Here is a 27,813-nt window from a genome sequence, read left to right as displayed (position 1 = left end):
AAATTACGAATGAAATTCTACTGTGAGGAAAAAATAAAGATCCTGTTATCTCTAAATTTCGACTTACTATCTCATAATAATGAGATAATATCTGATAATTTTGACTAACTGACTGAGGCGTAGCAGATCAGAGAAGCCATGGTGGAGTAAACGCCTCCTCTCACAAGGCTTTTACTTGAAAAAGGTTGTAGGCAAGGCAAGTTTATTTGTATAGCACATTTCAACAAGGTGCTTCACATAAAACCATTAAAAACATCAAAACATAAGCCAAAAGTAAAGGAGATTTAAAAACAATTAAGAACATTCATTGAAACATTAAAAACAGTCATTAAAACAATAGAAAAGTGTAAGAAATAAAATACAGTAGTATAGTAAAATGCAGAAATAGATTAATATCCTTGAATCTGGTTCAATTAAAGGAAGCAGCAAACAGAAAAGTCTTCAATCTTGATTTAAAGGAGCTGAGGGTCTCAGCAAACCTGCAGCTTTCTGGGACTTTGTTCCAGATATGTGGGCAGAAAAACTGAACGCTGCTTCTCCATGTTTAGTTCTGACTCTGGGAACAGAAAGTAGACCGGTCCCAGACGACCTAAGGGGTCGGGATGGTTCATAAGGTAGCAGCAGATCAGAGATGTATTTTGGCCCTAAACCATTCAGTGCTTTATAAACCAACAGCAGGATTTTAAAGTCAATTCTTTGTTGGACAGGAAGCTAGTGCAAAGACCTCAGAACTGGAGAATTGTATTGTAGTTACAGTGACGAACATAGTTGTCATTAACTCAAACCGTATATTTACTTCACCCGGTTCACTGCCTCTCCACCATGGCTTCTGTGATCTGCTACGCCTCAGTCACTTAGTCAAAATTATGAGACATTATCTCATTATTATGAGATAGTAAGTCGAAATTTCGAGATAACAGGATCTTTATTTTTTCCTCACAGTGGCAGAAATGGGCTTCCATAGAATGCTGACTACAAAAGAAAACCTTGATTCTGAGTGTGCTGTTGCACACTAATGTCCCACAAGGCAATGCAACAAGCAAACAAAAAGGCAACAGCTGGAAAACAATGAGTAACATGTTCAGCCTTGTTGCTCACCTATTTTGAAAGCCAACTACATCACACTCTCAACCCTTAATGGCAACTTCATTGTGCACATGGTGTGAAAAGTGCCCGAGGTGACATATTGTCACTGTGCTACAAAAGTAGCACATGCATCCTGTTCCTCTTGAGTGTGTAATTTCCTGTTCCATTTTGACGGCTGCAAAGTGTATTTCAAAAGCCACAGATACTGAGCCTTCGCCTCAGGCGTATTCTTTGAAGCATGAGGAGTGCGGTGAGGATGTTTCTGTGGGCCTGGATGATCCTGGACTCGGCAGAGTGTTCAGCCTCACTGCCAGAAATCACAGATGGGAAGTTTATTGATGAATGTGTGAGGGGACACAACGACGCGCGGTCGTCCGTCAGTCCACCTGCAAACGACATGCTGTACATGGTAGGCACGATGGCCATTTTGATTTCTCATTATCTTTATCACCATCTTAAACAAATAAACCTGGTAAAGCCCCCTCTCCAACACCGCAACGGGCAGCCAAAATAATGTGAACATCTAATGTGTAAGGATTGAATACTCTGAAGGAATATTAATGCAATGGTCAAGTTAGAAAAACGCCTCTCAGTAAGATGTCTGTTGTCAACCCTCAGTTGGTTTTAGAATGGTACAGTAGTGGCTTGAGATCCCTGGACCATCTAGGAAATAAATGCTAACGTATACTTTGAGAGGAAAAGGAAATCACAAATCTTTTGTGCAAGGTTCAAATTCAGTGCACAATGAAACATGAATTTGCCACATTGACTCATTGCAAGCAACTTGAAAATGTAGCGGCCATGAAGAGCCAGAAACTCTAAAATAGAGGAAGCTATCTTAGCTTCCTCTATTTTCCTCAACAGGAGGGTTGAATACAAAATGGCTTCACAAAAGACGCAGGGTTTTTAAACAATTATGGGAGATGAGTCAATGGTGCACGTCTTTTAAATTAACTTTATTATCCGGTTAGCGACTGAGCTATTGTCCACAACTTTGTATTTCTCTCTATTCCATTCATTTTTGGGAGAACCAACCCTTTTAAAAGTGTCAATTAAAAAAGGTGGTTCATACCAAAGAACTGCTTCATATTCTCTACCTCTGTTCACTCAGACATGGGACGAGGGCTTGGCCATTACTGCAAGAGCGTGGGCAAGGCACTGTGTATTTGAACACAACACCTACCTCAAAGATGTCCGCCGCATGCACCCTACCTTCACCTCTGTAGGAGAAAACTTATGGGCAGCATACCCACCATCATCTTTTGATGTGTTGAAGGCCATAAAACATTGGGTGGATGAAAAACAAGACTACAACTACAACAGCAACAACTGCACAAACATCTGTGGCCACTACACACAGGTGCGTGCTTACTTCTTTGGAAACTTACTGAGAGTTGCTTGTGGGTTTTTTTGTGTGGTGAAATGTTTATATATTATTAAAAAGAAAAGAAAAAAAAGGAACTGCTCATTTTGTCATAACCGGTCTACATTGCATAATCTAACCCTTTCCTCGTCTCCAGGTTGTGTGGGGAAGCAGCTACAAGGTTGGTTGTGCCGCCCAGCTCTGCCCGAATGGTGTGACAAGCTTCACTTCTAGAGAGGGTGTCATTTTTGTATGCAACTATGCTACAGCGTGAGTTGAAGATGTCCAACAATACAGACTTGATCACTTAGAAAACTGTTAACATTGTACATTTAAGGGGTGCACTAACAAGGCTCAAGGGCTCCGAAAACGGATGATTACGAAAACCGTCAGCCTTTGTCAACATTTTAAAATTTGCATTTTTCTCTGGTGATGTCAAATGTCCTCTACATGCCCTTTGTGATTACATTTGTCTTCTGGTGATTCAGGCTGAAGTTCAGGCCTGGTTTCATGTGAAAAAAGGGTGGTACTCACCGCAACCACATATAAAGTATACATGTAAGAGATACAGATATAATAAAATACAGCGGTATAACAATACATGCCACATGTCATAATTCAGTGTGGCTTTGTATCACCAAGGCAGTTGTGCCAAAGCACACTGTATATAATCCATCGGGCTTAATAATATTCTTCCGGGTTATTTTTTGCGCTTCTCCTCACACAGCGTTGCAAACACCTGCGCAAAAAAATACATCAAAACGTGCGGCCTGATTGGGAATCGTGTGCAATGTATTTTCTAGAGCGATTCGCCCAGCTGTTTTACCGAAATTCGGAGCAAAATGTCTCCATTCACTTGAATGGGGTTTCGGTGTGAAGAGAGCTAAAAAAAAACACTAAGTTTGGGCCCACATTGACGAGCCATACTTTAACGTAGAACAGTGATTTTAAGTTTAAAACGTAGACAAAACGCTGGACCTTATTGAGCCAAATGGGCATTTTGATAGCTAGGACAGTTTTAATTAAGTCAACGTTTAAGTTTCAGGAAAATGTTGGGTCCGTTTCAGATTTTGTAATAGGTGTGTATTGCACGTAATGTTCAGCGCTAGAGTGAGGGCATAACTGTCAGAGTGGAGCAGAGCATGAAAAGTATTCTGTGATTTTTATGAACAAATTGCGCCGAGTCCCACAATTTTTACTCTTTATACACCATTTTTGGCCAAAAAGCTTGGAAATGTGCTGTCGCACACAGATGTCTCTGGAATCCAACAGACTTACACATTTGGCTCAAAGAGGGACATGAACTCCAACCAACTGCTCCATTCGACTCCATGTTAAATCTGACCACTAATTTCTCAAAGAAAGCAGACGGTACCAGTTTTGTATATTGCCCTGGAGCTCACACTTTCAACACCACAAAAATTAAAAACTACATCAACGCGTTCGGCAGTCTTATCTTTATCATGATACCCATATTTTTGCACTCAGACTTTGTTAAAAGGAGGCAGGAGTTTTGTTCAAAATCAGTATGCCTCTCCAACCAGTTACACACACACAGTTACCTCTGTATATGCGTGTCAAACATGATTCTGTCTCATCTCCCCCACCCAGCCCCACCATTTCAAAATAAAAGCCCCACAGAATGAATTCTAACTGGAATGCTTGTGATGAAGCCTGGCATTTAATAATCTCTGTACATGTGTGTCAAACATTACAATTATGTCTCCTTTCCCCCTCTCACCCACCCAGTCCCACCCTTTCAAAATAGAAGCCCCACAGAGTAACTATCTTAACATTAAGCTCAGAATGAGGTTCATGTTTGGAAATGTTAAGTTCATGTCTTTCCATCACAAATATAGAAATGTAATTTTCAAATGTATCTCAAACAAAGATGTATATCTCCAATACAGAAATAACGGGAGCCATGTCCATCACGAATACAAGATTCAATCCAAGAGTATGAATCTAAAATGCAGAAAAGAGAAACGATATCTCAATTGAAACTCAACGGCAATATTGGCGTGTATATATATTGCTACGTCTTCGGCCAGTAGCAGCCACTGTCAAAATTTCTTGCTGAATTTTATAGTCAACTGATATTGCTTAAAAATTACGCTCTGAGGGAACAATATCTAATTTGTTAAACCCTTGACTCCTGACCCCTCTCTCCTCGCATGTCTTCCTCACCTCCTCTGCTAGCATCTCCAGAGGGTGGGACTAAAGCTCGAGGAGAGGACACACCTCAAAGCATAACAATGTGACGGATACAGGGGACCCTCAATTTCAGAAAAAAACAATTAGATTGAGGGCGGAAGTTCAGAGCAAAGATCAACCCAGAATGAACAAAGATTTGCTACATACAATATGGGAAAGCGATTTAACTTGGGTGATATTTCCTTGTGCAGGGGTAATGTGAACCGAAGGCGGCCATATAAACAAGGAGGGGCAGGCTGCTCTGGATGTGAAGGCACCTGTGAGAAGAATCTCTGCCGTAAGTATTTTGTCCTTCATATCCTGGTTTTGATTTTCGTTCTGACAAATCACGAATATTTGTGGCTACCTTTGCATATTTTCACCCAAACCACATTTTATTTATTTGGCTTTTTTTGTGACCTCTAGATTGTTACAATTGAATCATTTCGAAAACGGCTGACAACAAATTTAAGGAAGCCGAGACAAAGAACACAAGCGCTTCTCCATGTTATCAGCATTCCTACTGGCACAAACACACAATGCATTTTTGTGTGTATTTTAACCGTTTCTGTCATCTTGCCTTTGCAGGTAGCCAAGAAAGAGATCCACAGAAAAGTAAGTATGGTACATAAGCTAAAAAAGACAGTTTGTTCCGACTGGGTTGTAAAATACACACCCACACTTTGCTTAAAGGGTAATTGTTTTAAACATGGTACTAGTGAATAAGTGAATTCCACATTCCACAAAGATGTGCAAAGTACGAATACTGAAACCACTTCATTGGTGTTTCCAGATTACAACTGGACTCCAGACTGGGACCCTGCACCCGCTACCAGTGGCTTCAATTATGAGACTATTCTCGTTGCCCGACCCATTGCCCTCATTGTCACCTTCATCGCAGCGTATGCAGTCCGCCACTTTTATCCCGAGGTCTTCTGCTATGAATAGACCACCTGAGGTGACCTGAAAGACGCGGACTTGTTCAGCCAGTGCCAAGTCCTATCAGAGCTGTACATAAACAGAGAATAAGTGCATGCGTTTTACCCACCAGCTTCTTTGTAGTGAGCTAGCTAGCCCCAGATTTAAGCCATCCGACAGGACACAAGCAACCCAATAAACCTCAAGTTCGGGAGGGAAAACTAAAGTGAACGCGCCCAAACTGTCCACTGTGCTCGCTCATTTTACTGCAGTAGTGTGCAGCCACAGTTACGTTAGGTTTAAGCTGCACTAATTAATATGTTCATATAAGCAACAATGTCAAATTACTGCCACATTTCTACATAGCATTTAACATTCCGTTCACGCTGGCTGCTCTCATCAACCCTGGTTACAGACGGCAACTGCACACTAGCAGCACCGCAGACAGATCAAGTTAGCAAATAGCACATTGTTGAGCAGCTAGAGAGCCAGATATGTCCATCAGGAGTTGGTGGAGGATGTAGAAAAAGTATAAATAAATTGCCAAAAGAAGAGTGAAAGTTGGACAAACAATATGAGCAACTAAGCAGCTCTTAGCAAATTTTTTTGTTTATGAGGCAATAATGTCAGTGTTTACAGAATGATAAACTGAGACAAAAAGAAACAATGAATAATTCATTAGTAAGAAAAGTACAGCTCTGCAGTGGACCTAATTTCAAATCCTGTGATCTGACCACCCATGAATGTGGACTCTCCTATAATCCTGTATCATGTCCCCCAAATAGTACTTCTACCACAAGTTTGTTTGTCATGATCAAAAGGAATCAAAGTAAACCTTAAAGTCCAGGATGTTAAAAATATGCCTTTAATTTCATTCAATTTCCATCTGATGGAGTCGGCCTCGTCCTGAACACACATCAGCCATGAGGAAGGACGACAACATACTTTGAAAACCTATAACTACTGACCATTCAAAATCTGGACAATAGTTAGAAAACAAATGAGGCAGAAAAGAAGACAATGTATGACATCACTCACTGGTGTACTACTGGTCTCCAGATATGAGGATTTCCTGTTCATATTGCTTAGTATAATCCTCTAACTAGCACACACTGTGTGTCCGATGTCCCACCTACCTGTGTCCTGACAAGAGTCCTTAATCTGTCCAACAGGAATGTCAAACCAATACCATATCACATGGTACACAACACAATTACCAGGGTGCAAGTCTGTGGTTAGCCTTTGTTTTGCTCTTTTTCTTTTTGCCCACGGTGCTGCCGGTGGGGGGGGCAGGGTTCACTGGAGGAGCCCCCAGCTTCTTGGTTTTGGCTTTTTTCACTTTCTCCTTAATGGCTTCGATGTCCAACTTGCTTTCTGTAGGAGCCGTGACAGAAACAATGGGGGGGGGGGTTTAGCTGGACTACTGCGGTGCACAGGTTCACACATATTTGTTCTCAGATGGAGATTTGCTCCCTTATTTCTACCTTTGTTGGTCTTCTTCATTAGAGGCTTCTCTTTAGGCGGAATGAAAGCTTTGTTCCGCTCTTCCTGCTTCTTGGTCAGTGCTTCGGCTTGTTTCACCTGAAAAAGAGGAACAGTGAGTCACACCATTGGCAGTTCTCCAGAATACGATGTCATTTTTCCTCGTCCTAACATGTTTGGGCAAACTTTTACAGAGACTCTGCACTTATTTGATCACGCCAACTAATCAAGCTAATTTTAAAAAAGGCTTCCGTTTTTCGTTTTCTCAACAGAAGGAAAAAAGGCCTAAACCCCAGCTGGATACCATTATTGTAATATCAGGCATGTGAACCTGCAGCCCTGCAGGAAATGAATCCACTCAGTGCTCACCTTGATCTCCTCCATCTTCTTCCTCTTTTTCACACTTTCACGGAGGAAGAATTCTCCCGTGGCCAGCTCCTTGTCGACCTAAAAGATGATCCACAAAAATCAAAGCTAGAATCAATCCCAATCTAAATTAGTCTCAATATGCAGAAGAGTCTCAATAACATGGTTCAAACGAAGGACCCCGTTTTGTTGGCAGTTTATATTAAGGTCAATCTTTTTTATCATCTTTAAAATAACTATTGTGAGCATAGCTTTTTTATAATAGAAAACAATGTTGTATGAGCATGCGATTCTCATGCGGTTCTCTTTAGCTCTTGAAGCTAGTAAGCTAACATTACTGTGTTCTCCATGTACGAGACAGAGGCAGTTATCACCAACTATGAATGTTAGAATAAAGGTGTTTAAAGCAAGCTTCTGACCGTGCTCTCCGGCTGTGACGGAGGGAATGGTGTGTACTCCTTCTTCGCGCTCTTCTTCTTGGGCTCCCTGCGCTTGGCCAGGTTCCTGTGGCGGAACTTGGGCAGGAAGCGCTCCCAGCTCTGCATCCGCAGGTCGGGGTCTTTGAACAGCTCCTGTTTGATCATCAGTGTCTGATGGATCCGGCCGTCAGAAAATTTGGTGGTGGTGGGAGTAAAAGTAACAAAAATGTGATACTCTGTCACGCCACAGGCCCTGCCTGCTCTCAAAAGTAGATTTATTAACACTGTATGTATATATTAATAGTTATTTAGCTAGTCTTCTAAGTTGAAGGCAGTTGTAGGCCTTTATGGTGGAAGAACCACAGGAAATGGGGACAATGTTTAAGTTTATGAAAACTTCACTTATTAAAAAAAGATTTAAATGTTTTTCAGCTGCTCTTGCCAGGAAGACCATTACAAACGTTTCATGGATGCAATGAGTTATTTGTACATCTCTGACAAGTCAAGATGGAGGAGCATAGGTTTTGTTTTTGGCCTCTGAGTAAAAAGCAGCTCCCCACACGGGAGTGGTTAGAAGTGGGCCAGAAGTGGTTGGGCAACCTCGAGCTTGTTCTATCATCTGATGAAGATGAGCAGCGCCTCGGTTCAGAGCAGTCTGCCGTTTGTTCAGCATCTGTCCCCAGGACTACTCTGACACGGCTGCTCCAGTGTTGTTACAATTAGAGAAGTTTAAAACAATGAAACCTTGTGCCTCATACGAATGGGTCTACTATGAGCACAATGAGTGCTGCGGACCATCTGCGGCTCTATCATGCCCTCAGCTCCAGGTTGAGCCAGCCTTGGCGTTCAAACCCAGAGGGGTTAATTTCAGTCAGGAGATCAAGAACAAGGATGGAAAATATCTTCATTGGGCACGATTGCTTCCGTCCAAACATTTTAATCCATCCAGTAAAGCTGCCGGGTTTCTGTCAGCGGCTTGAACGTACCTTAATGTTGTAGATGGGATGAATGTTCTTCATCGTGTCCATCACCACTTTGCGTACCTAAAAGACAGAGACATGACAAACATATTATGCTTCTACATCCTCTGTGGGATATGTAATTTCAAATGACATATGAGATCATATGCCTGAGAAATGAATTATTGAAACACAACTCAGTATTTCACCATTCACTGTCATGACTGAATGTGGATATCAGTTTAGACATCAGAATCAGAATCAGCTTTATTGGCCATTTATGTGTACGCATACGAAAAAATATATAAAAAATAAAAAAGGGCAGTAAAAAAAATAGAACAGATGTAGGTATAAACATTTAACAGCTATATACAATATAAGTATAAATATATATCCCAAAAAAAGTGTATATATATATTAGTGCTGGGCAGGTTAACGCGTTATTATCGCGTTAACGCATTCATTAATAAACGCCGACAACTATTTAATAGGGCGTTAACGCATTTTTTAATTTTTATTTATTTTGAAAGTCCGTTGCTCACTGGCAGTGGTGGAGGAATGGAGACTACTGGACATCGCTGCGGTAAAGTCAGCAGACACTCAGATCTCCGTGGTCAACTCAGCAGACACTTACATGTTAGTGCACTTATATGCTGAAATTCATGGTAAACACATTCAAACGGCACAGATCGGGAGCGAGCGAAGGACTTTGAAATTTAGCGGAAAGATTAACGTGAGACAACATCCGGTTTCTTCAGACGAACATCCGATTTTCAGAATAAGATGCCAACAAAGTATGAATTATATTCACATTAAGTATAAAACATGCTACCTGCATCTCGTGAGTTAAAGGGAAAATACACGTAAAGTGTCTTTATTCATCGATCGCTGGGTAACCATAATTACCTCGGAGTTACAGCATTATATTGATGAACAGTAGAGCTGCATTCACATGCTCTGACTGTCATGAAGACAAGACATTTTTGCTGAAACATTTTATTCCTGTTGCACAGCAGTGGAACGTTTCACATACAGTCAGCATAGCTAGTGCAAGAAATATGATCGCTACTGTGTAAAGCAGAGGTAGCCAACACGGTGCCCGCAGGCACCCTGTCGACAGCAGGGACCACGTGAGTGCAAGGCATGGTCTAAAAATAGCACTAGTCACCATGGATCTCCATCTAAAATAGTTGCTGTTCTTCTTTAATCAAAAACGCTTGCATTAGTGTATATTTTAAAATGACAATATTTCTTGTCATAAGAGAGTTGGGTACCCGGAGGCGCACGGCGGACAGCCAGGACGAGGCTGCCGCACTAGGTTTTCAGGTTCCGGCTGGCGGGCGCTTTCCGGTGCGAGCGCACCCCGTCGTCAGGTCCGTAAGTCCTAGGAACAGGCTCAGGGGTAGAGGCGAGGCAACACAATCCGACCGAAAAGGCCCAGACTAGAGGTTTGAACGCGGGCGCCCGAAGACGCTCGCACGCCTCGGAGGGTTGGATCCCCCGCTCGGCTATAGACGAGACTTTTTACTAGTTTCTTCGTGGAGAAAAAGTTACCATTTGAAAAGCTGGTGTCGGTGATAACAGACGGGGCTCCCGCGATGACGGGCCGGCATGTAGGCTTCATTGCGCAATGCAAAGGTGACCCAGACTTCCCAAAATGTCTACATTACCACTGGATCATTCACCAGCAGGCGCTATGTGCAAAAGTAACCGGCTTTGATCATGTGATACAAAAATATCAGAGATGTCATACCTCTGACTTTCAAATGTTGAAACAGATTAACAGAAATAAAAGTTGCATGTTTAAATATATATGTGTAGCTATACCATCATTGTTGTGGAAATCATTCTTAATAATTATTGTGAGGAATAATTAACTGACATGTGATCAAACAGTCTCTTCACATATTATATTATTATTATTATTATAAGGTGATCTGTGCAACTTCGTTATTCAGGAAGTTTGTATCAAATAAGTAGCCCTTCGTACTACTCGGTACCCTTGAAGTAGCTCTTAGTTTAAAAAAAGGTTTTTCACTCTTTGTTTCATTGCAGCCATTTGCTAAAATCAAAAAAGTTAATTTTATTTCTCATTAATGTACACTCGGCACCCCATCTTGACAGAAAAAAACAGAAATGTAGAAATTTTTGCAAATTTATTAAAAAAGAAAAACTGAAATATCACATGGTCTTAAGTATTCAGACCCTTTGCTGTGACACTCATATTTAACTCACATGCTGTCCATTTCTTCTGATCCTCCTTGAGATGGTTCTACTCCTTCATTGGAGTCCAGCTGTGTTTAATTAAACTGATTGGACTTGATTAGGAAAGGCACACACCTGTCTATATAAGACCTTACAGCTCACAGTGCATGTCAGAGCAAATGAGAATGAATGAACTTTTTTGATTTTAGCAAATGGCTGCAATGAAACAATGAGTGAAAAATTAAAGGGGTCTGAATACTTTACACACACACACACACACACACACACACACACTGTTCCTGTGTCTGGTGGTTTTGGCGTACAGTGCTCTGTAGCGCCAACCAGAGGGGAGGAGTTGGAACAGCTTGTGTCCAGGGTGTGATGGGTCTGCAGTGATCACAGCATCATTAACTAGCGTTAACACTTCTATGCTACACTAGCTACTGAAGGTATACTGAATGCATTCACATGTTGCTGAATAAAAACCTACCCGGTTTTACAGGAACAGGGTTGTTCCTTCATTTCCTTCTGTCTGGATCACCAAGTGATGTGGTGATTCACATTTACACTGTGATCTGTAGCTTTAGCTTAATCTTTATCGGTTTAACCTGTTTTCACTGCTGAATCAGTTTGACATCCTGGATATATCCGTTGTCTGTCTGTTGATCCTACTTCAATGAGTGCAGTTAGTGACAGTGTGGGGCTTAGCAACAGTCATTTAGCTTTTTTTTTCAAGCTGTGAATCACCTACTGGAGGCCAGTTTCTCCACCCTTTATATTATCAGTAGACTCCTGTGAACAGAAATAGGCTCTGTGAAGTCCTTACCTCCTTCAGGCCGTTGTAAGGCCCCAGGGCCGACACCGTGTTGCCCTGAACCATCACATAGCAGTTGGTCAACAACTCTAATGCCTGGAGAAAAAGGGAAAGCAAAGTAAAGCATTTCACTTGTGACTTAAAAATAAAGGATCTGTTAACAGCAACAACGATGCAGTCAAAATGTGTGGCTGATTACAAGCAATGCTGCCACCTAGTGACATTTTTCCCAAAATACACCGTTGTGGCCCTAGACCAGGGGTCGGCAACTCGCAGCTCCGGATCAGCATGCGACTCTTCAGCCCCTCTTTTGCAGCTCCCCGAGTCTACATCCACACTAATATGTTTTCGTTTTAACAAACAAAAACGATCTCTGTCCACACAGCGTTTTCAGCATCGCTTTCGAGATGATCTCCGTCCACTAACGCCTGAAAACGAATATCACGTGCACTGGGCATGCGGTTGGGTGCGAACAGGAAGTAGATTGGTTGCTTAGTTTAAAAAATACGAGTAATAAAGTAGTATTTAAGAATGAAAGGTCGTGTTTTATACTTAAGATTTTCCTCTATAAACTCAGACACATTTCGTGGAAAGTTTTAGAAGTTATATTTTTCAGACTTAGTTATAGTGCTGCGGGTCTTGCTCTCTCACATGATATTTACTTTAAAATTAACACTTGCACATAAAATTTTACTAGATTATGTGGTAAACATAAATGTGGTCAACACACGTCTCACTCGTTTCCTCAGTTTTGTTGTTGTGTTCTCACTCGTAGCTCTGCAGTTGTCTGAAGTCTCTGTCCTACTGGAGAGCAATCAATGTTTTGTTCCTTTATAGTTTATGTGTGGACTTCACAATAGTTAAGAAATAATAAGAATAAACAATAAGAAGAAGAGGAAAGTCCTCCGTTTTGTGTCCGTCCTCCTCAAAGCCGCTAACCGTGACTTCAGACGTCCGCTCGGTAGGGCTGATAATGCCGCTGGTCACGCCGCTTCAATAACAGCTGCTTCCTCCACAAAAATGCAGACTTTAACTGCACAACAGCTGCTAGTAAAGACATCAAGGTCAGCAACACCTGTAATCAGTTGTCCATGTTAAACTAACCTGGTACTCGATCGATAATCAAGACCGTTTGTGATCTTCCGAGAAACGGTCACGTGTTAGGGGCGTGACGAATCAGGGAAGGACATGTCGTGACTGCTAAGAACCAATCAAGTAGTGAACATGTGTTCGTTTCCAAACGCCATCCACACGACAAAGCAACCCCGGAGTTTTCAAACGTATCCGTCCTCGGGAGCGTTTTCAAACATATCCGTTTTAGGTGCTTTGAAAACTCTGGCGTAGTGTGGACGCTCAGTGTAAACCTAGCAAAACATGAGTTTTCAAATGGAAACGTAGTAGTGTGGACATGGTTAAAAATAACATGGAAATAAATAACGGTTATTTTTTGCACAGTGGACAATCTTTCAAAGGGAACACTTATCTTGGAGTTTGAGGTGATACCGTCACTAAAAAAAGCCGTCAATAAAAGAATTGTCTTTATTCTTGTTCTATAATTTCATAAATACAACAAACTATAGTTCTTGAATATGTAATATAACTATATATAAAACTTTATAAGCTGTGATATCTAATAGCTTTTGCGGCTCCAGACAAATTTTATTTGGTGGAAAATAGGGGAAATGGCTCTTTGGATAGTAAAGGTTGCCGACCCCTGTCCTAGACAAACTATTTTCACACCCCTGACGTATAACCATCTGCCGTGGGCGGGACTAAGACGCGAGGAAAGGAATCGAGGATGTACAAACTGGGAAATGAGAAAGACCTCAAGTCCAGGGAGCATACTCAGTAAGCAAAACATTGAGGCTTTGTTCACACTGTATTTCAATTCAGACTTTTCCTCCCCTTATATTAAACGGGGTTACCCTTTGACGGAGTAATGGGATCTTCAGTTGAGAAAGAAAAGAATAAATTCTCATAATATTGTGACTTTATTTTCCTTTTCGTTATTTTCTAGAGTCAACATGCATATCAGGAAAAAAAAAGTATCAGGTGTCTGGAGACATTTCTTTTATATTTATTTCTGCAGTAAGTTTTCTAGCACCACAGCCTTCTCTGGCATGACCTGCAACTATTCTAAACTGTAAACACATTAGAGGACATGCTAATTTTATTACTTGTCTTGTAATAAAACAAGACAAGTTAGTCTTCATCTAACCCTGTCTTAGATGGTTTAACTGTGGTGCTTGTTTTTTTTTTGCTAATTTTACAGATGTCCCTTATCACCCAGTTAAAAGCTCCACCGAGTTTCACAGCCAAACATTTTAACAATCACCAACAATGAAATGAAAGCAGTATCTCTGAGATAAGAGCTGCTTCCCAGCAGGTGTGAGGTGTGTTTTTGAAAGCTTGATATTAGTGTGGGACTCACTTTTAGGGTGGAGCCCTTGGGGCCAATCAACCGCTGTCTTCGCTTCACAAACCGCTCTCTGTTCCTCACCAGGGTCCCGATTTTGATGATGTCACATGCCATGTCATCCTGTAATATCCGCACTGCCTGGAAGCAAAAAAAAAAAACAGTACGAACAGGGAAGCAAAACGACCGAATACATAAGCATCACTCTTTTGTTTTCTAAAAGCACAAGGAGCAATCTGCAGGAAACAAAATCTACATGTGGCATGTGCCACGAGACAAACAACCCGTAGACGACAGCAGTGTCCTCGGATCGTTACCTGTTCGAACGGGACACTCCTGGCCAGCAGCTTGATGAGATCTCTGGCTCTCACGATTGCGTAAGGGTCGTAAGTTTTCTTTGTGGTGCAAACTGTGATGCTTCCCTCAATTAGGTCCAGAGTGGCTTTGACGTGCTGAGAAGAACAAAAATCCACCTTAGGTAAGATCTGAACACCACCAGGTGTTTAAAACAAAATTAAACTGTTTGGTGCAGGGCTGCAATTCAGCCTGACGGTAATTAAGTAATCCAGCCAAATTAATTTTCATGTGCATACTGAGGGGTCATGTACAGGCTTTAAAATACACATTACTTTTAATACTCATTAAAAGTAACATGCATTTTAAAGCCTGTTTTAATTTTTTTAATTTAGTTAGTTTCAATACGTATCCTACTTTGACAACAAATATCTTCATAAAATCACCCTCCTGCAACCTCAATATTATCATCGCTTAAAGTATGAATTGATAATAGATTATTTGAAAATAATCAAAAGAAGAGTAGAATTACTATTAGTTGCAGCTCTGATCAGCACAAATATGTTTTTTTGTTTTCTTTATGTCTATATAAATTCTAAGATCCAAAATGGGCAAGAATGGTCATAAAATTACTTCAACTGCCTTGGGCTGCATAGTCCACCTCTTCAAAAACCCTGCTGTTATCTCCCTATGCTTAAGTGACCCATGAAATTTAAATTCTATGTGCATAAATTTGTCATATTTGGTCCAATAACGTTGCAGTCCATTTTCAGCACTTTGTGTGTCTGGAAAAAGCTTGAGCTGACTCGGTGAACTTACTGCATCCCCCAAGGCCTTCTCCACAAGTGGCCAGCACTCTTTCAGATAGGCTTCTCTGTATTTGGGGAAGAGGGTGGCGAAGCTGCTCTCCTCGAGCAGACCCCGGGGATTGTCGTCTTTGGTGAAAGTCGCCTCTTTCCATCCATCAGGAACAGTCAGGAGTTCAGATTCATCCACTGCATGACGCAGATATCAGAAACATGGAAAGTTTGAAACCTGTTATTTTCCCCCACAGAGAATCCAAATACCATTTCCTCCATCAACATGGAAGAAACGGTCTGTCCAAGATACCAACGTACACATAAAGCACCCTGTCTTGTTGTACTTTGGTTGTTTTAGGAGTGATGCTGCCATTGCTGTAACACAGGTGTTTAAGTACATGGCAGTATTGCTTTTCTGTCAAAGATGTTCAGAGGAACATTAAAATATGAGGGGTTCAAAAGAGCAGCCGTGGATGGTAGCTAGCCAACTGTAAGGACCTTCTATACTAGAGGGGTGTTTCATAAAACAGTAGCTAATGTGCAACAACTCGTGTGTTTGCTATGTCTGACCCCAGCAAGAGTATTTGACAGTTTCTCCATGTACAAGCAAAGAACATGGGGATAACTTTTGCTTTGAGTTTTAGTTGTTATTTGGGGGATGCTATTAAAGACTTCCACTAAAAAAATAATTAACAAAAATATTATTTTTCTCTAGTTTTCCGTGGTGTGACGTGAACGCCAACCAGGGGAAATGTGTATAGGTAGTGTTATATCAACAAATGTTTCCAACACACGACGGCTCCCTTGCTAGCTTAAAGCTAATTCATGCGTGCTTCGCAACAGGCATGTGTCCACATCACAAAAAGGCGACAACATTCAGCTCTGCTTCACAGTGAATGAGTCGCTGAGTGTCAAAAATGAGTGTTCAACTCGGCATCATCAATAACTCACCTTGGTGTTTCGTCTTTTTCGATGTTTTCCCTGTTTGTGCTTCACTCAGCACGTCTCCCGTCGTGGAGGACGCCATTGCTGTTGGAGGGTCCGGCTTTTCTTCTTCGTTGGAGTTTAACGGTAGCGTGGACCCTTAGCGTTGCACTACTGCCATCTTCTGGAGTTAGCCAAGTCCTACAGCGTCAGGTATTTTGCGACCTGCAGTTTGAGAGCTGGTTCACTTCTTGGTCAGAGAGGAAACATTACATTACAGTCATTTAGCAGACGCTTTTATCCAAAGTGACTTACAGTAAGTGTATTCAACATAGGTTGAATACACCAGAAATCATAAGTGCATCTCCTTTTTTAAACAAGCATCTAAGAGCATAAACCAGAGCAAAAGTACAGTACAGTGCAAAAACAAACCAATACAATAAGTGCAACAAACTAATAAGAATACAATAAGTGCTAAGTGGAAGGCTCAGGGTAGTACTTCTTGAAGAGGCGAGTTTTCAGCCTGCGCCGAAAGATGTCCTGACGTCAGTGGGGAGTTCATGCCACCACTGTGGAGCCAGAACAGAAAAAAAGCCGTGACCGGGTCGATTGGCCACAGGGACCTCTGAGCGACGGGGCAACCAATCGCACCGAGGCAGCAGAGCGGAGTGGTCAGGCGAGGGTGTAGGGCTTGACCACGGCCTGGAGATAGGAAGGGGCAGTTCCTTTCACTGCCCTGTAGGCTAGCACCAGAGTCTTAAAATGGATGCAAGCTCTTACAGGGAGCCAGTGTAGAGAACGGAGAAGGGAAGTTGTGTGGGAGAACTTTGGGTGATTGAACACTAGACGAGCTGCAGCTTTCTGGACAAGCTCTAGAGGTCTACCGGCAAGTAGTGAGTTGCAGTAGTCCAGGCGGGATATGACAAGAGCCTGGATGAGCACCTGCGCCATCTCGTCAGTGAGGAAGGGGCGAATCCTCCTGATGTTGTAGAGCAGGAGCGTGTAACCCATGCAATGTTTGCTGAGAATGACAATTGGTCATCCAGGGTCACACCCAGATTCCTCGCAGTCAGAGTTGGCTTCACCACGGTATCATCAATGGTGATGGACAGGTCTCGGTGCGGGCAACCCTTCCCTGGGAGGAACAGTAGTTCGGTTTTGTCCAGGTTGAGCTTCAGGTGGTGAATCGCCATCCACTTTGAGATGTCAGCCAAGCACGCAGCGATGCGTACCTCCACTTGAGTGTCACCAGGGGGAAATGACAAGACCAGCTGGGTGTCGTCGGCATAACAATGGTGCGAGAAGTCATGTGAGCAAATAACAGAACCCAGAGATGTTGTGTAGAGTGAGAAGAGAAGGGGGCCCAGAACTGAACCTTGTAGTCTGCATGTGGTCTTACCCCGTAGTTTGCATGCGTGGTTCCGACACGGCCCCCCTCCATGTCACCTGGTAGGATCGACCTGTCAAGTAGGATGCAAACAGGGAGAATGCAGAGCCTGAGACGCCCATCCCCTCAAGGGTGGAGAGGAGGATCTGGTGGTTCACCGTGTCAAACGCCGCAGACAGGTCCAGGAGAATCCAGCCTTTGTTCGCCCTAGCCTTCATTTGCCTGATGCTTCAAACCACCAGCAGTGGTTAAGTATAGCTACCTACTGATTGCTCATTATCTGCCAGGAGTGGAAGTCACACCTCTCCCACTTCACAGAGCAATTGGCCAGGTGAAACTCTAATCACACACACAAAGAATGCAAACAGTACTAATCACTGAACCAGCCCAGGTACAGCTAAAAGAAAACTTGTTAAAGCTAGAATAATATAATTACAGTACATCCACACTACTCCATTTCTATTTGGATTCGGAGTTTTGAAATAGAAATGATCTCCGTCCACACGGGCGTTTCAGCATCGTTTTCGAATTGATCTGCATCCACACGGCAACCTTCGAAAACGGATATCACGTGACCATGTAAACACGAAGTAGATTGGTTGCTTAGTAAAAAAAAAAATAATAAAGTAGTCGATCGGTAATCAATGTTGTTCGTGAGCTTCAGGGTAAGGGTCACGTGATAGGCATGTGACGAATCAGGGAAGGATACGTCATGACTGCTAAGAACCAATCAAGTAGCGAACGTGCGTGTGGGCGTCATCGTTTCTGAATGTATCCGGTTTCGTCCGTCCACACGAAAACATAACCCCGGAGTTTTCAAACTCCTCCGTTTACGGTGCTCTAAAACTCCGGCATAGTGTGGACGCTCAGTGTAAACGTAGCAAAACATATGCCTTTCCAAACAAAAACGGAGTAATGTGGACATGGCCTTAGCCCATTCTAGTTGAGTCTAGTTGAGTATCCCTCCAGAAGCCAAAAACCTTCCTCAGACCGAGGCAGTGGTGATGCTGTTGCAATGATGTTCCTGTGTACGTTTGTTATTATTAATGATATCCAGTCTTTAAAAAAGGTGACAGAAAGGCTGCATTGTGTTCCCAACGTCCCATGTTCCCAAGATCTATATGGAACATAACGAGAACTTGACAAAGGGTCCAATGTTCCCAGGTTTATAAGTTCTTCTGCTCTATAAAGCACATAATAGGGAACCTCAAAAAGACATTCCCCAGCTCCATATTTGCTTAATATGACATGGGCTGTTGTGGGAACTCGTCAAAGGGGTTCTGTTCCCCCAGCACTGCTGCACAGCTCTCAATATTATAGGCTTAAACTTGAGGGAACTTACCAAATGGTTGGAGTCATGGAACCACCAAAGCTCAGAGCTTAATGCGGATAATATTTATGAAATATTTGAACTTGAAACGGGTCATTTGACTAAAACACAATAGGTGAGTGTGTTAAAACAATATTAAACTGGGGAACATAAATGCGCTTCGCTTGAGCCTACGAGACAAAGTTCTGCACACCGCTGCAATAACAGCTTAACAGGGTTATGTTAATCCTATATTTTTCCTATTACATTTGTAACACTAGCGTTACATTGCAATACAAGAACAATGCATTTGGAGGCGGAATCAGTTGGAGTCGGAAAATTTCTGACAGACTCATGAGGCTAACATCTGAATTACCTAGCTCGCCACAGCTAGCAAAATTGTTATTTGAGGATAATAGTGAAGTATAAGAACTGTGAGGTTGAGAGAAGAGACATTGGGAAGCTTATTTTACAACATGAGGGTTAGGTCAGTGTCACAGCTACAGTTTAGTTCATGTTTTGGTCACCAGATAGAGGGAAATAGAAAGAACACCCATCATGAGAAGCACTTGAACGACTGACCGCATGGGCTCATAATCTAGTCATAGTTCTACTACATCGAGCCTAAGAAGTCCTCTTTATCCACTATTAATCCTTGTTACCTCATCACTATTATAAGGATTATAAATGCACAAAAAGGATTGTTTGTAGCATTTGTCTCTATCCTGTTGTGTAATATTCAAATAGTTCTTATCTCACCATTTCCTTTTTTTCAAACCCCAAGTTTCACCTTCAGTTTCATGTGTAAAAACTTTCATTAGAATTGAGATCATTTCTGTAACATCCGTCTTTTTAGAAATAATGTTCTGCATCAGAAGACTGTTCTCCTTCATGATCAACATAACACACTCACAGATAGTGTTCCAAACATTTTATTGCAGCCGTAGATGCTCATAGTAAGTCATGATTGCTTTGGTTGCGCTCACTGAGAGTATGGTTACCCCCAAAAAGCCTATTGATCCGGCCACAATAGAGATCATAGTCATGTGCTCTGCCCCTGCAAAGAGATGCACACAGGTCAGTTCATTAACTGTGTAACCAGAGTGCATGTACACACCTCACACTGAACGTTAGACTTATGATAGTGAAAAACACATTTCAAACAAAACTGTATGAGAGATATTTCAGGGTTCATCAGTGTACATTACTTCAATCTTTTCAATTTAGTGAAAAACACATTCCAACTTGTCAAAAAGATACAAAAAAAATTTAAAAGCATTGTTTGTAGCATAAACATTGTAACATACATATTATGAAATAAGAAAAATATAACTACAGATGCAGGATGATGCGATCATGTGACATGCACTCACAGTCAGATGGTGGGACTCCTGACACCCCTCTCCTGTTGATGACCACCAGAGGTCCAGCTGACACAACAGCAGCTCGTCTCCCCTCTCTGCCCGTCCGGCTCAATGACCTCTTAGGGCGCTGCTGGCTGGTGCATTTCTAGTGCAAAATAAGGCTCAGTTGGTGACTTTCACTCCTCGACATTTGTCATTATGACACGTTCTCAGAGCAGTGTTTGTTTATCAAACCAGTTTAGAAATGTTTACACAGCGGCCCATCTCTATTTCACAGCTTAATTTAACAGATAATGATTTCCCTATCACAGTTACCCAACAGTAGCCTGTATGAAACAGTTCAATAGCTCCACCTTGACCAACTAAAACAGTAAGTTGTTACTTACACATTGTAATGGAGTATCATTACATTGCAGTATTGCTACTTCCACCACTGATCAAAGCCTCAAGTCAGGGAAGGAAAGTCTCCCAATTGCAGTTAATGCCACAGATTACATGAAAGTCTGTAACTTGATTGGCTGCAGCCTTAAATTCTGAAAGATTTCCATTGATGAGTATGTGTGGCTGTTCTGTTGAAAGGTAACCTTTAAAGACTCCTTGAAGATAGCAGCGCCAGCATCAACAGCATGGGACACGTTTTGGGCAACATCATGGACCGAGGAAGGTGACCATTAGATGGCATAGACCAGTAGCTAGAATAGACCAGTAACCAGTAACATGTAATTGGTCCAAAACGTTAGCCGGTCTACCTCAGACCCTTCAGTTTACCTTTGAACAGTCCTCGACATGTCCACATACGTTGGCCTGGCAGTGGATGTAGAGGGGCAGCCCTTTGGGCATGGTGAACATCTGAATGGAAAATCTGCTCGTCTGTGCCCGGCCGTTAACAGAGAGCCAGTGGAACGTGTTGTCAACGACACAGCTGGGGACAAGAGAGGATGATGTTCAGTATCGTTATCATCCAAGGCAGCTAAGGTGGTTCAGATATATGAAATACTATCGTTAACGTACAACAGCATCAATAAAGGAAACTATCTACGCACTGAACTTAGACAGGGTGATATGCCCAGAATCTTCTATCCTGATATACATAGGTAATTTCATATCTTGAGAACAATATATATTGCAATATGGTATGTTTTCTGGTAAGTCAATACCAAAGTAAATAAATAGTCTATATGAAATAACCACAATCCTCTTGTGTGAATTAAATACTTGACAAATAAAAAGCATTTTTCAGTGCAACTTCAGTGCAAAATAAGCAGATTTTCAGAGAAACTTTAAGTAGTTTGTGCTTGAATAACGATAAATAATCATGAATTATCGTTCGGCACTAAACCAAGACAACAGTGACATTTTTCCACCCACCCATCCTTAAGAAGAACACCCTGGACTGCGTCCTGTGGGTCGGTGCCCTCAGTGGCCCAGCATGACTCCACCTGCAGCAGCACATCTGACGCAAAGGAGTTGTTGGTCTGCAGGGTCACCTGGAAGAACAGGGTGTCCTCAAGCTCCATGGTTACAGCATCCCTGTAGCTGAAGGTGAAGGACTCATCGGTGTGCAGGGTCATGGTTAGGCCCAGCTGCAGTGAAGAGTTGAACTCCACCAGGGAAATGGACGAGAGCCTACAACGACAGAAAGAATGTGTTCTGGTTGTTTCCGTCCTTCATACATTAACAATGCTGTTTTCTTTAAATTCAGGCAAAGAGACAGAATGCGAGGACGTTCGTCTCACCACTCCATGTCCACACTGACTTGAGCGTTGCGAACATAGTGTCGTGGGTAGACACACTTCCAGACGACTTTTAGATCCCGCCTGCTAATGGTTTGCTCTCTGGTCAAGGTCACAGCCAGATTGTTTTGCAATTCGATGTGGGTTTTGTTCACCTGGACACACACACACACGTTGTTGGCTGCTCTTTACAGTTTCAGCACTTCATTATCCAGATATGTTGTTATGGGAAGACAAACTGCCCACGACTCTGAACTCAATTTTTGTTTAGTGGCTTCTAGGGTTGGTGTTTTTTATTTATTTATTTTTTATTTTTTTTAAAGAGACAAAAAGCACAAAAGGGTTAAAAATGTATGCCATGTCCAATTTTCTCTGGGGGTCTCACCAACTTGCTGCAGTTTAGGGAACATGTAGTTTGCTGAACTTCCAAATGGTCACTCAGTAACCATACCTGGTATGTGAAAATAAGCTTTTTGGGGTAAACAGGGCAAATCTATGGCTTCTTAATTACTGATGATTCAAGGCTCTTCTCATTGCATCTGTATTTATGTTATCGTTACTTCAAGTAGTAAGTGCTGCCCTGCATGTCGCTGCACAGAATCTGTCACTTACCCGCCTCCGAGTTCCACATTCGGAGGCTTTTCGTGAGGTGCGGAAGTAGTAGAACACCTCACTCTCATCCACAGTGCACCGGCCATCGTTCAGCCTCACGTCAACCTCTCCCCCGATGTAAGAAGTCAGGTAGGGCTTTGCTATTCCACCGGTCACCATTCTATCCAGACACTGGCTGAAAAGGCCTTTTTCTGCCAGAGTCAAAAAAAAAAAATCGCAATTGTTTAAGGCGATGATAACACAGAAGTAGAAGTGTTTGTTTTTAAAAAGCAACAGAAGAAACATAACTGAATGCTAAAGCCACAGTGTCCACCAGATGCTGGCTTCTGAAGAACAGTTTATTTAGACAGAGAAGTTGGGAGCTTTCCCAGTTACTTTCAAACAAAGTCAAATACTTTATCACTTGATTAATGGACGAAACAATTACCACCAAGAAGATACGAAGCAATTTTTAAATATTCTCTTAATTGGCAGTAGCCCCAACCAATCACAGTCACCCTGATTTCTGAACTCCTAACAACAGGCTGTAAACCCAAAGAAAAAGTCACTGTGGTTAACTTATTGTTGATGTCCACAGCCTTTAAACGTGGCAAATATTCTGCAGTGCTCATAATAAAGAAGTGTCAGTATTGTATTCCTGAGGACCAAATGTACAGGATAGAATTCATCCTTTAACTGAATTAATATAAATAGAACTGAATTTCCACCTGTTTAAAAAGGTAGCGTGTATTTCTTTGGATAAGATATGCAACTTTAAAAAGTTTACCATTGCAGACTGGATATGAAGCCACAGGAGGCTCGATGACGGAGCTAACGTCGTAGTAGCCATGTTGGCACACGCAGGTGTAGGAGCCCAGAGTGTTGATGCACAGAGAGTTACGAGGACACAAAGTTCGCCTGGAGGAAGCACACAGATCTGGACCTGACAAAAAGTCGAGGCAAATAAGATTAAAGTAAAGAGTCTTAGTTTGAAGTCTATCACATACTTCAACCAGTCAAGCTGGTTGTTCGCCATCACCTACCCTTCCAGTGAATGACCCCATCTGTGACCGTTATGTTGTCAATCTTCAGGGAGTGAATGTAATCCAGCTGATCCTCAACAGACAGGGGCACGTCTCCTTCAGTTTGGGATGCATCAAAAGACATAAACAGAATCTCTGTTTTATCTGGCTCGTCTGCAGGCTCAAAGGAGGCCAGCTCAACGCGGGCTGGCTGACTAAAGTCTTTCAACAGCTCCTGCACCTGAATGAAACACAAAAACAATTCAATGAACATTTTTGTCAGTCTAAAGGTCTTTACACAGCAAGAGCGTAAAGAATAAACAAAATGAAAATGCGATGTAGTCGCTTGCGAATAATTCTCATGAAATCTAGTCATACTGGCAGTGATACAAATTTTGCGACAGTTGCAGCAGAGGATCAACTACCAGGATCATATTGACCAGAGCAGCATCTGTTTCCTTTTAGAGAAAGGCATGCAGGTGAATTTTAGTTACGCAGTGTATATGTCTAGTGCTTTTATTGTGAAAGGTGAGAACAGAAGTGAATTTGTTCTGCGCTGCCTTTGTAAGGGTTTAAGGAGTAATACAGTTTGCCGTCTTGGTTTGGCCTATAGGGCCTCCATGTTGTTCTACACTGCAATGTATATTTTTGAACGTCAGTTTTTGCCCAATGTGACTGGTTGATGCCTTTATTCGAGGTGCTAAAACTCACCAAAACTTGCTTGGAAAAAGATTGCTGCTTTTTCAGTGCTTAATATTTGTGTTTTGTGATAAAGTATTAGCAAAAACAACAGTTCAAAAAATATATATATTGACGTGAGATTTAATTTGTATGAAAAATACAGCCCCGGTGGGTAAAGGCCTAAGCATAGCCTCTGGCGGTCAGGAAGGAAACAGAAAAAATATTTTCTCTCACCTTATCTTTGTAAATCTTCTCCATTTTAGCTCTTGGTTCAGACGCGTGATCCTGTAGATCCTCAGGCAGGGACCAGGGCATGACCATTGTGAGACCCAGAAGGGAGAAATCAAACTGCAGAACTACAGAAGCCACAAAAATGTAGAACACATTGGGTTATGTTTATCAATCAAATCAAGGATATCATAACCAAAAACCTCACACAACGACAGCAGTCGTGTTGGACCAATGGTACCTCAGACTGACCTTCGTCCAGAACATGTCCAGCAGCCCTCATATGGAGCTCGAAGGAGGTATTTGATCCCTCAAAACCCACGTGGGAATGTTTCGACTCCCACTGTCCGTCACATTCCTCCCACACGTTGAGCACGTAGGTCTTCCCTTCCTCCAGCCCCGGGAGACGCAGCTCTGGGTCGGTCACGCGGCTGCTCTGCACGGTGGTGCCGTTCTCCAGAGACAGCTCATATAAAAAGGCCACAGCTGGCTGGTGGGTGGTGTGTGGCATCCACTGGGCGGTGGAGTCGTTCGAGCGATATCTGAGCTCAGACACACCGTGAGGTCCTGGATGCACACCGTATCGGGTTATACATGAACAGTGATAGATAATGGGTTTATGGTCTACAAAAACACACTGACAAAGAGATTCAACGACACAATAATTAAGAGTTGCTGTGAAAAACCTGAGAAGCTAATAAGTGACAAATGTCACTGATCATTTTCCTAATAAAGAGCAAATCAAATGAAAATGGGAGGAGTAACTATTCCCTTTTTGTGCCAATACCCAAGATGCTAATTATACAAAACATTTTTTGCCAAACAAATGTTACAATTAACCTTCATTAGCTGAAAACACAGTGAAAGGGTTAAAGTTGTAAGATGAAAACACGGACAACTCCCAGACTGAACAAACCCGTGGTAGCGACCTGTCAATCACAAGGAAGCCCCACCCTAAAGTATACTCTGCTATATGGTAATTTTGACTCTAAATAGACCATAATTTACTAAATGAACATCATGCTGTATTGAAGACTTGAAACTAGAGATTGAGACCATAAACTCATGTTTACTGAGGTAATAAATCAAGAGAGAAGTAGAGTCATTTTCTCATAGACTATACAATCTGACTTCTTTTTTCAACCAGAGGTTGCCGTCTGACTAATATTCAAGATGTTTTTTAAGGTCACATATTCTAATTAAGAGTCCAACCAGTTATGTGAATATCTGTCACAGTACATATTACTTAACTTTCAAGTGCAGCGCTATACATGTGCTGTAGAAAAAAAAAAACCTTAACACTACACAACACTGCATTTTTATAGTGGGTTTGACAGTAAAGTTGGAATATAAATCACTTTGTCCCCAGCTTAATGCATCTCATTGTCTTATAGTATTGATTGATGCATCATATATGGGTATAAAACCCATATATGATGCATCAATCAAGTACAGAAGAATGAGTCATCTCTTTCATAGCAGATGTTTTGGGACGCGTGTAACACAGATGGACGAGCAAGGAATCCATCAGTAGCCATGGTGATGATGTCTCCTGGTTATGGTGTAAAGTGGTGAGTGTCTCCACAGTTCTTTCTTTAACAATTTTTCTATTTTACTTTTTCTAGCGGTAGCAATGTTTATTCTTGGATCATTTGTGAATACTGGATTCTGGTTCAAGATTGCATTGTTTGATGCATTTCATATCAGACATGATTCGTTCTTTCGATGGGAAATATTTAGTTGTATACTTTACTTCTGATTTTCCACTTGCCAACAAAAGCCCCACATCAGTGGCAAACCAGCGTTTCCGTTCGCAAAACTCCGCTTGAGCGCTATATGTGTTCAAAGACGCAAGTCGAGAAGTTATGTAGCATGCATAACTAGCATGCTAAATATCTGGACGGGGAGTCTGTGAGGGAGCTACAGCCAATGAAAGTGCAGGAAACTGGTTGAGAAGAAACCTGGTGGAGAGGACGCCTGCAACAATAGCAACTTTACTGAATAAGTTGCCTTTGCAACACGGACAAAATGTGTTGTTGCACCACGGCTGTTGGATGTTTGCATGAATAAACAAAGACATAACACACTTTGTCCAGCTTTCTCTGGACAGATAACAAAGCAGTGCATGTTGGGTGGTCTTCTCATCAGTTCTCCCCATTACCTGTGTGTGCTGTGACCGTCTTGGTGCTCATGAGCACGTTGTCTCCACACAGCGCCTCCACCTTGGCCTGGTACTGTTGGCATGGCAGCAGCCCCACCACGGTGACGCTGGTGATGAGCGTGGTGCCCTGCATCACCCCCTCATGGTAGAGTCTGAACATGGAGATGGACGAGGTGTTCCTCACCTCCCAGCTCAGGGTGTAGTTGTCGGGGCCGAACGATGTCTGACGCAAGGCCTGGATGCTGGAGTGCGCTGAGGATCGGAGGGGGGATTATGTTAAGCACTATGTTCTTTTACAAATATGAAGATAAAATCATCTTTCGGGGTTTTACAGGAGATGCTTGTTGTGCTCTCTCAAATATACATTTCCATATGCTACTCTTGTGTAAAATTCAGTGTATTCTTGCTGCTGCAATGACCATTCCCCCCCAGAGGTGATCACTGACGTTTCACTTAGAACTTCTGCTCTTTCAAATGGGAGACCCATTCTTTGGTATTAAGTTGTAAGTGTCCCACACATTTGTGGCTTGTGGTCAGTTAACTGGCAGCTCTTTAAAGTCAGACTGTGCAACTTCTGCTGAGCAACCACAAGGTGGTGTTAAATGCTGCAACATAGTGAAGCACAAGAACAGAAGAGTCAGCAGAAGAGTTACATGGCAATATCAACAAACAATTTAGCAGTTACATTAGCAAACATTTGCCACCATAACCTCCCGGACCAAGGAAAGTTGTATTGGCAAACCCCCCCCCGTGTGTATTTGACTGAGGAATGGTGCGTTTGATTGCTCATATCATATTGCCTGTATATGGATAGAAAAAAAAAAAGAAAAGACAAAACAAACACATGATGACCGACCCTGTGCAGGGCTTACCAGAGTTTCCATCGTTCGGAACCATCTTGCTGTAGCGGGACTCCATCCCCGCCTGGCAAACCGTCTGCAGGCCAAACTGAACCCTTGTACAGGGCTCCAGGTCAGACAAGACGAACGCAAAGTTGTCCTTGAGCAAAAAGAGCACCTCCTCTGTGACGTGGTCCGCACCGTTGAGGTAGAAGGCGGTGAGGAGGAAGAAGGAGAACTTCTCAGGGCAGTCCCAGGC

At 42.3% G+C, this 27,813-nt stretch overlaps 2 protein-coding genes across 2 annotated transcripts; one reads left to right on the top strand and one right to left on the bottom strand.

Moving 5' to 3' along the window:
- Nucleotides 1-1,258: 1,258 nt before the first annotated feature.
- glipr1a (GLI pathogenesis-related 1a) lies at nt 1,259-10,618 on the top strand. Its single transcript, XM_076076019.1, has 6 exons — nt 1,259-1,495; nt 2,198-2,446; nt 2,607-2,719; nt 4,855-4,940; nt 5,231-5,257; nt 5,436-10,618. The coding sequence occupies exons 1-6, from the start codon at nt 1,325-1,327 to the stop codon at nt 5,588-5,590; spliced, it is 801 nt and encodes a 266-aa protein (XP_075932134.1). The 5' UTR covers nt 1,259-1,324; the 3' UTR covers nt 5,591-10,618.
- krr1 (KRR1 small subunit processome component homolog) lies at nt 6,403-16,398 on the bottom strand. Its single transcript, XM_076076018.1, has 10 exons — nt 16,267-16,398; nt 15,335-15,510; nt 14,539-14,673; nt 14,237-14,362; nt 11,818-11,901; nt 8,814-8,870; nt 7,828-7,998; nt 7,412-7,489; nt 7,045-7,141; nt 6,403-6,934 (listed from the first exon to the last, which is right to left on the bottom strand). The coding sequence occupies exons 1-10, from the start codon at nt 16,340-16,342 to the stop codon at nt 6,774-6,776; spliced, it is 1,161 nt and encodes a 386-aa protein (XP_075932133.1). The 5' UTR covers nt 16,343-16,398; the 3' UTR covers nt 6,403-6,773.
- Nucleotides 16,399-27,813: the final 11,415 nt, after the last annotated feature.

Source organism: Anarhichas minor, unplaced genomic scaffold, assembly GCF_050575085.1.
Source record: "Anarhichas minor isolate MPS153535 unplaced genomic scaffold, ASM5057508v1 ptg000055l, whole genome shotgun sequence".
Lineage (NCBI taxonomy): Eukaryota > Metazoa > Chordata > Actinopteri > Perciformes > Anarhichadidae > Anarhichas > Anarhichas minor.
This window is presented reverse-complemented; position numbering and strand designations above follow the sequence as displayed.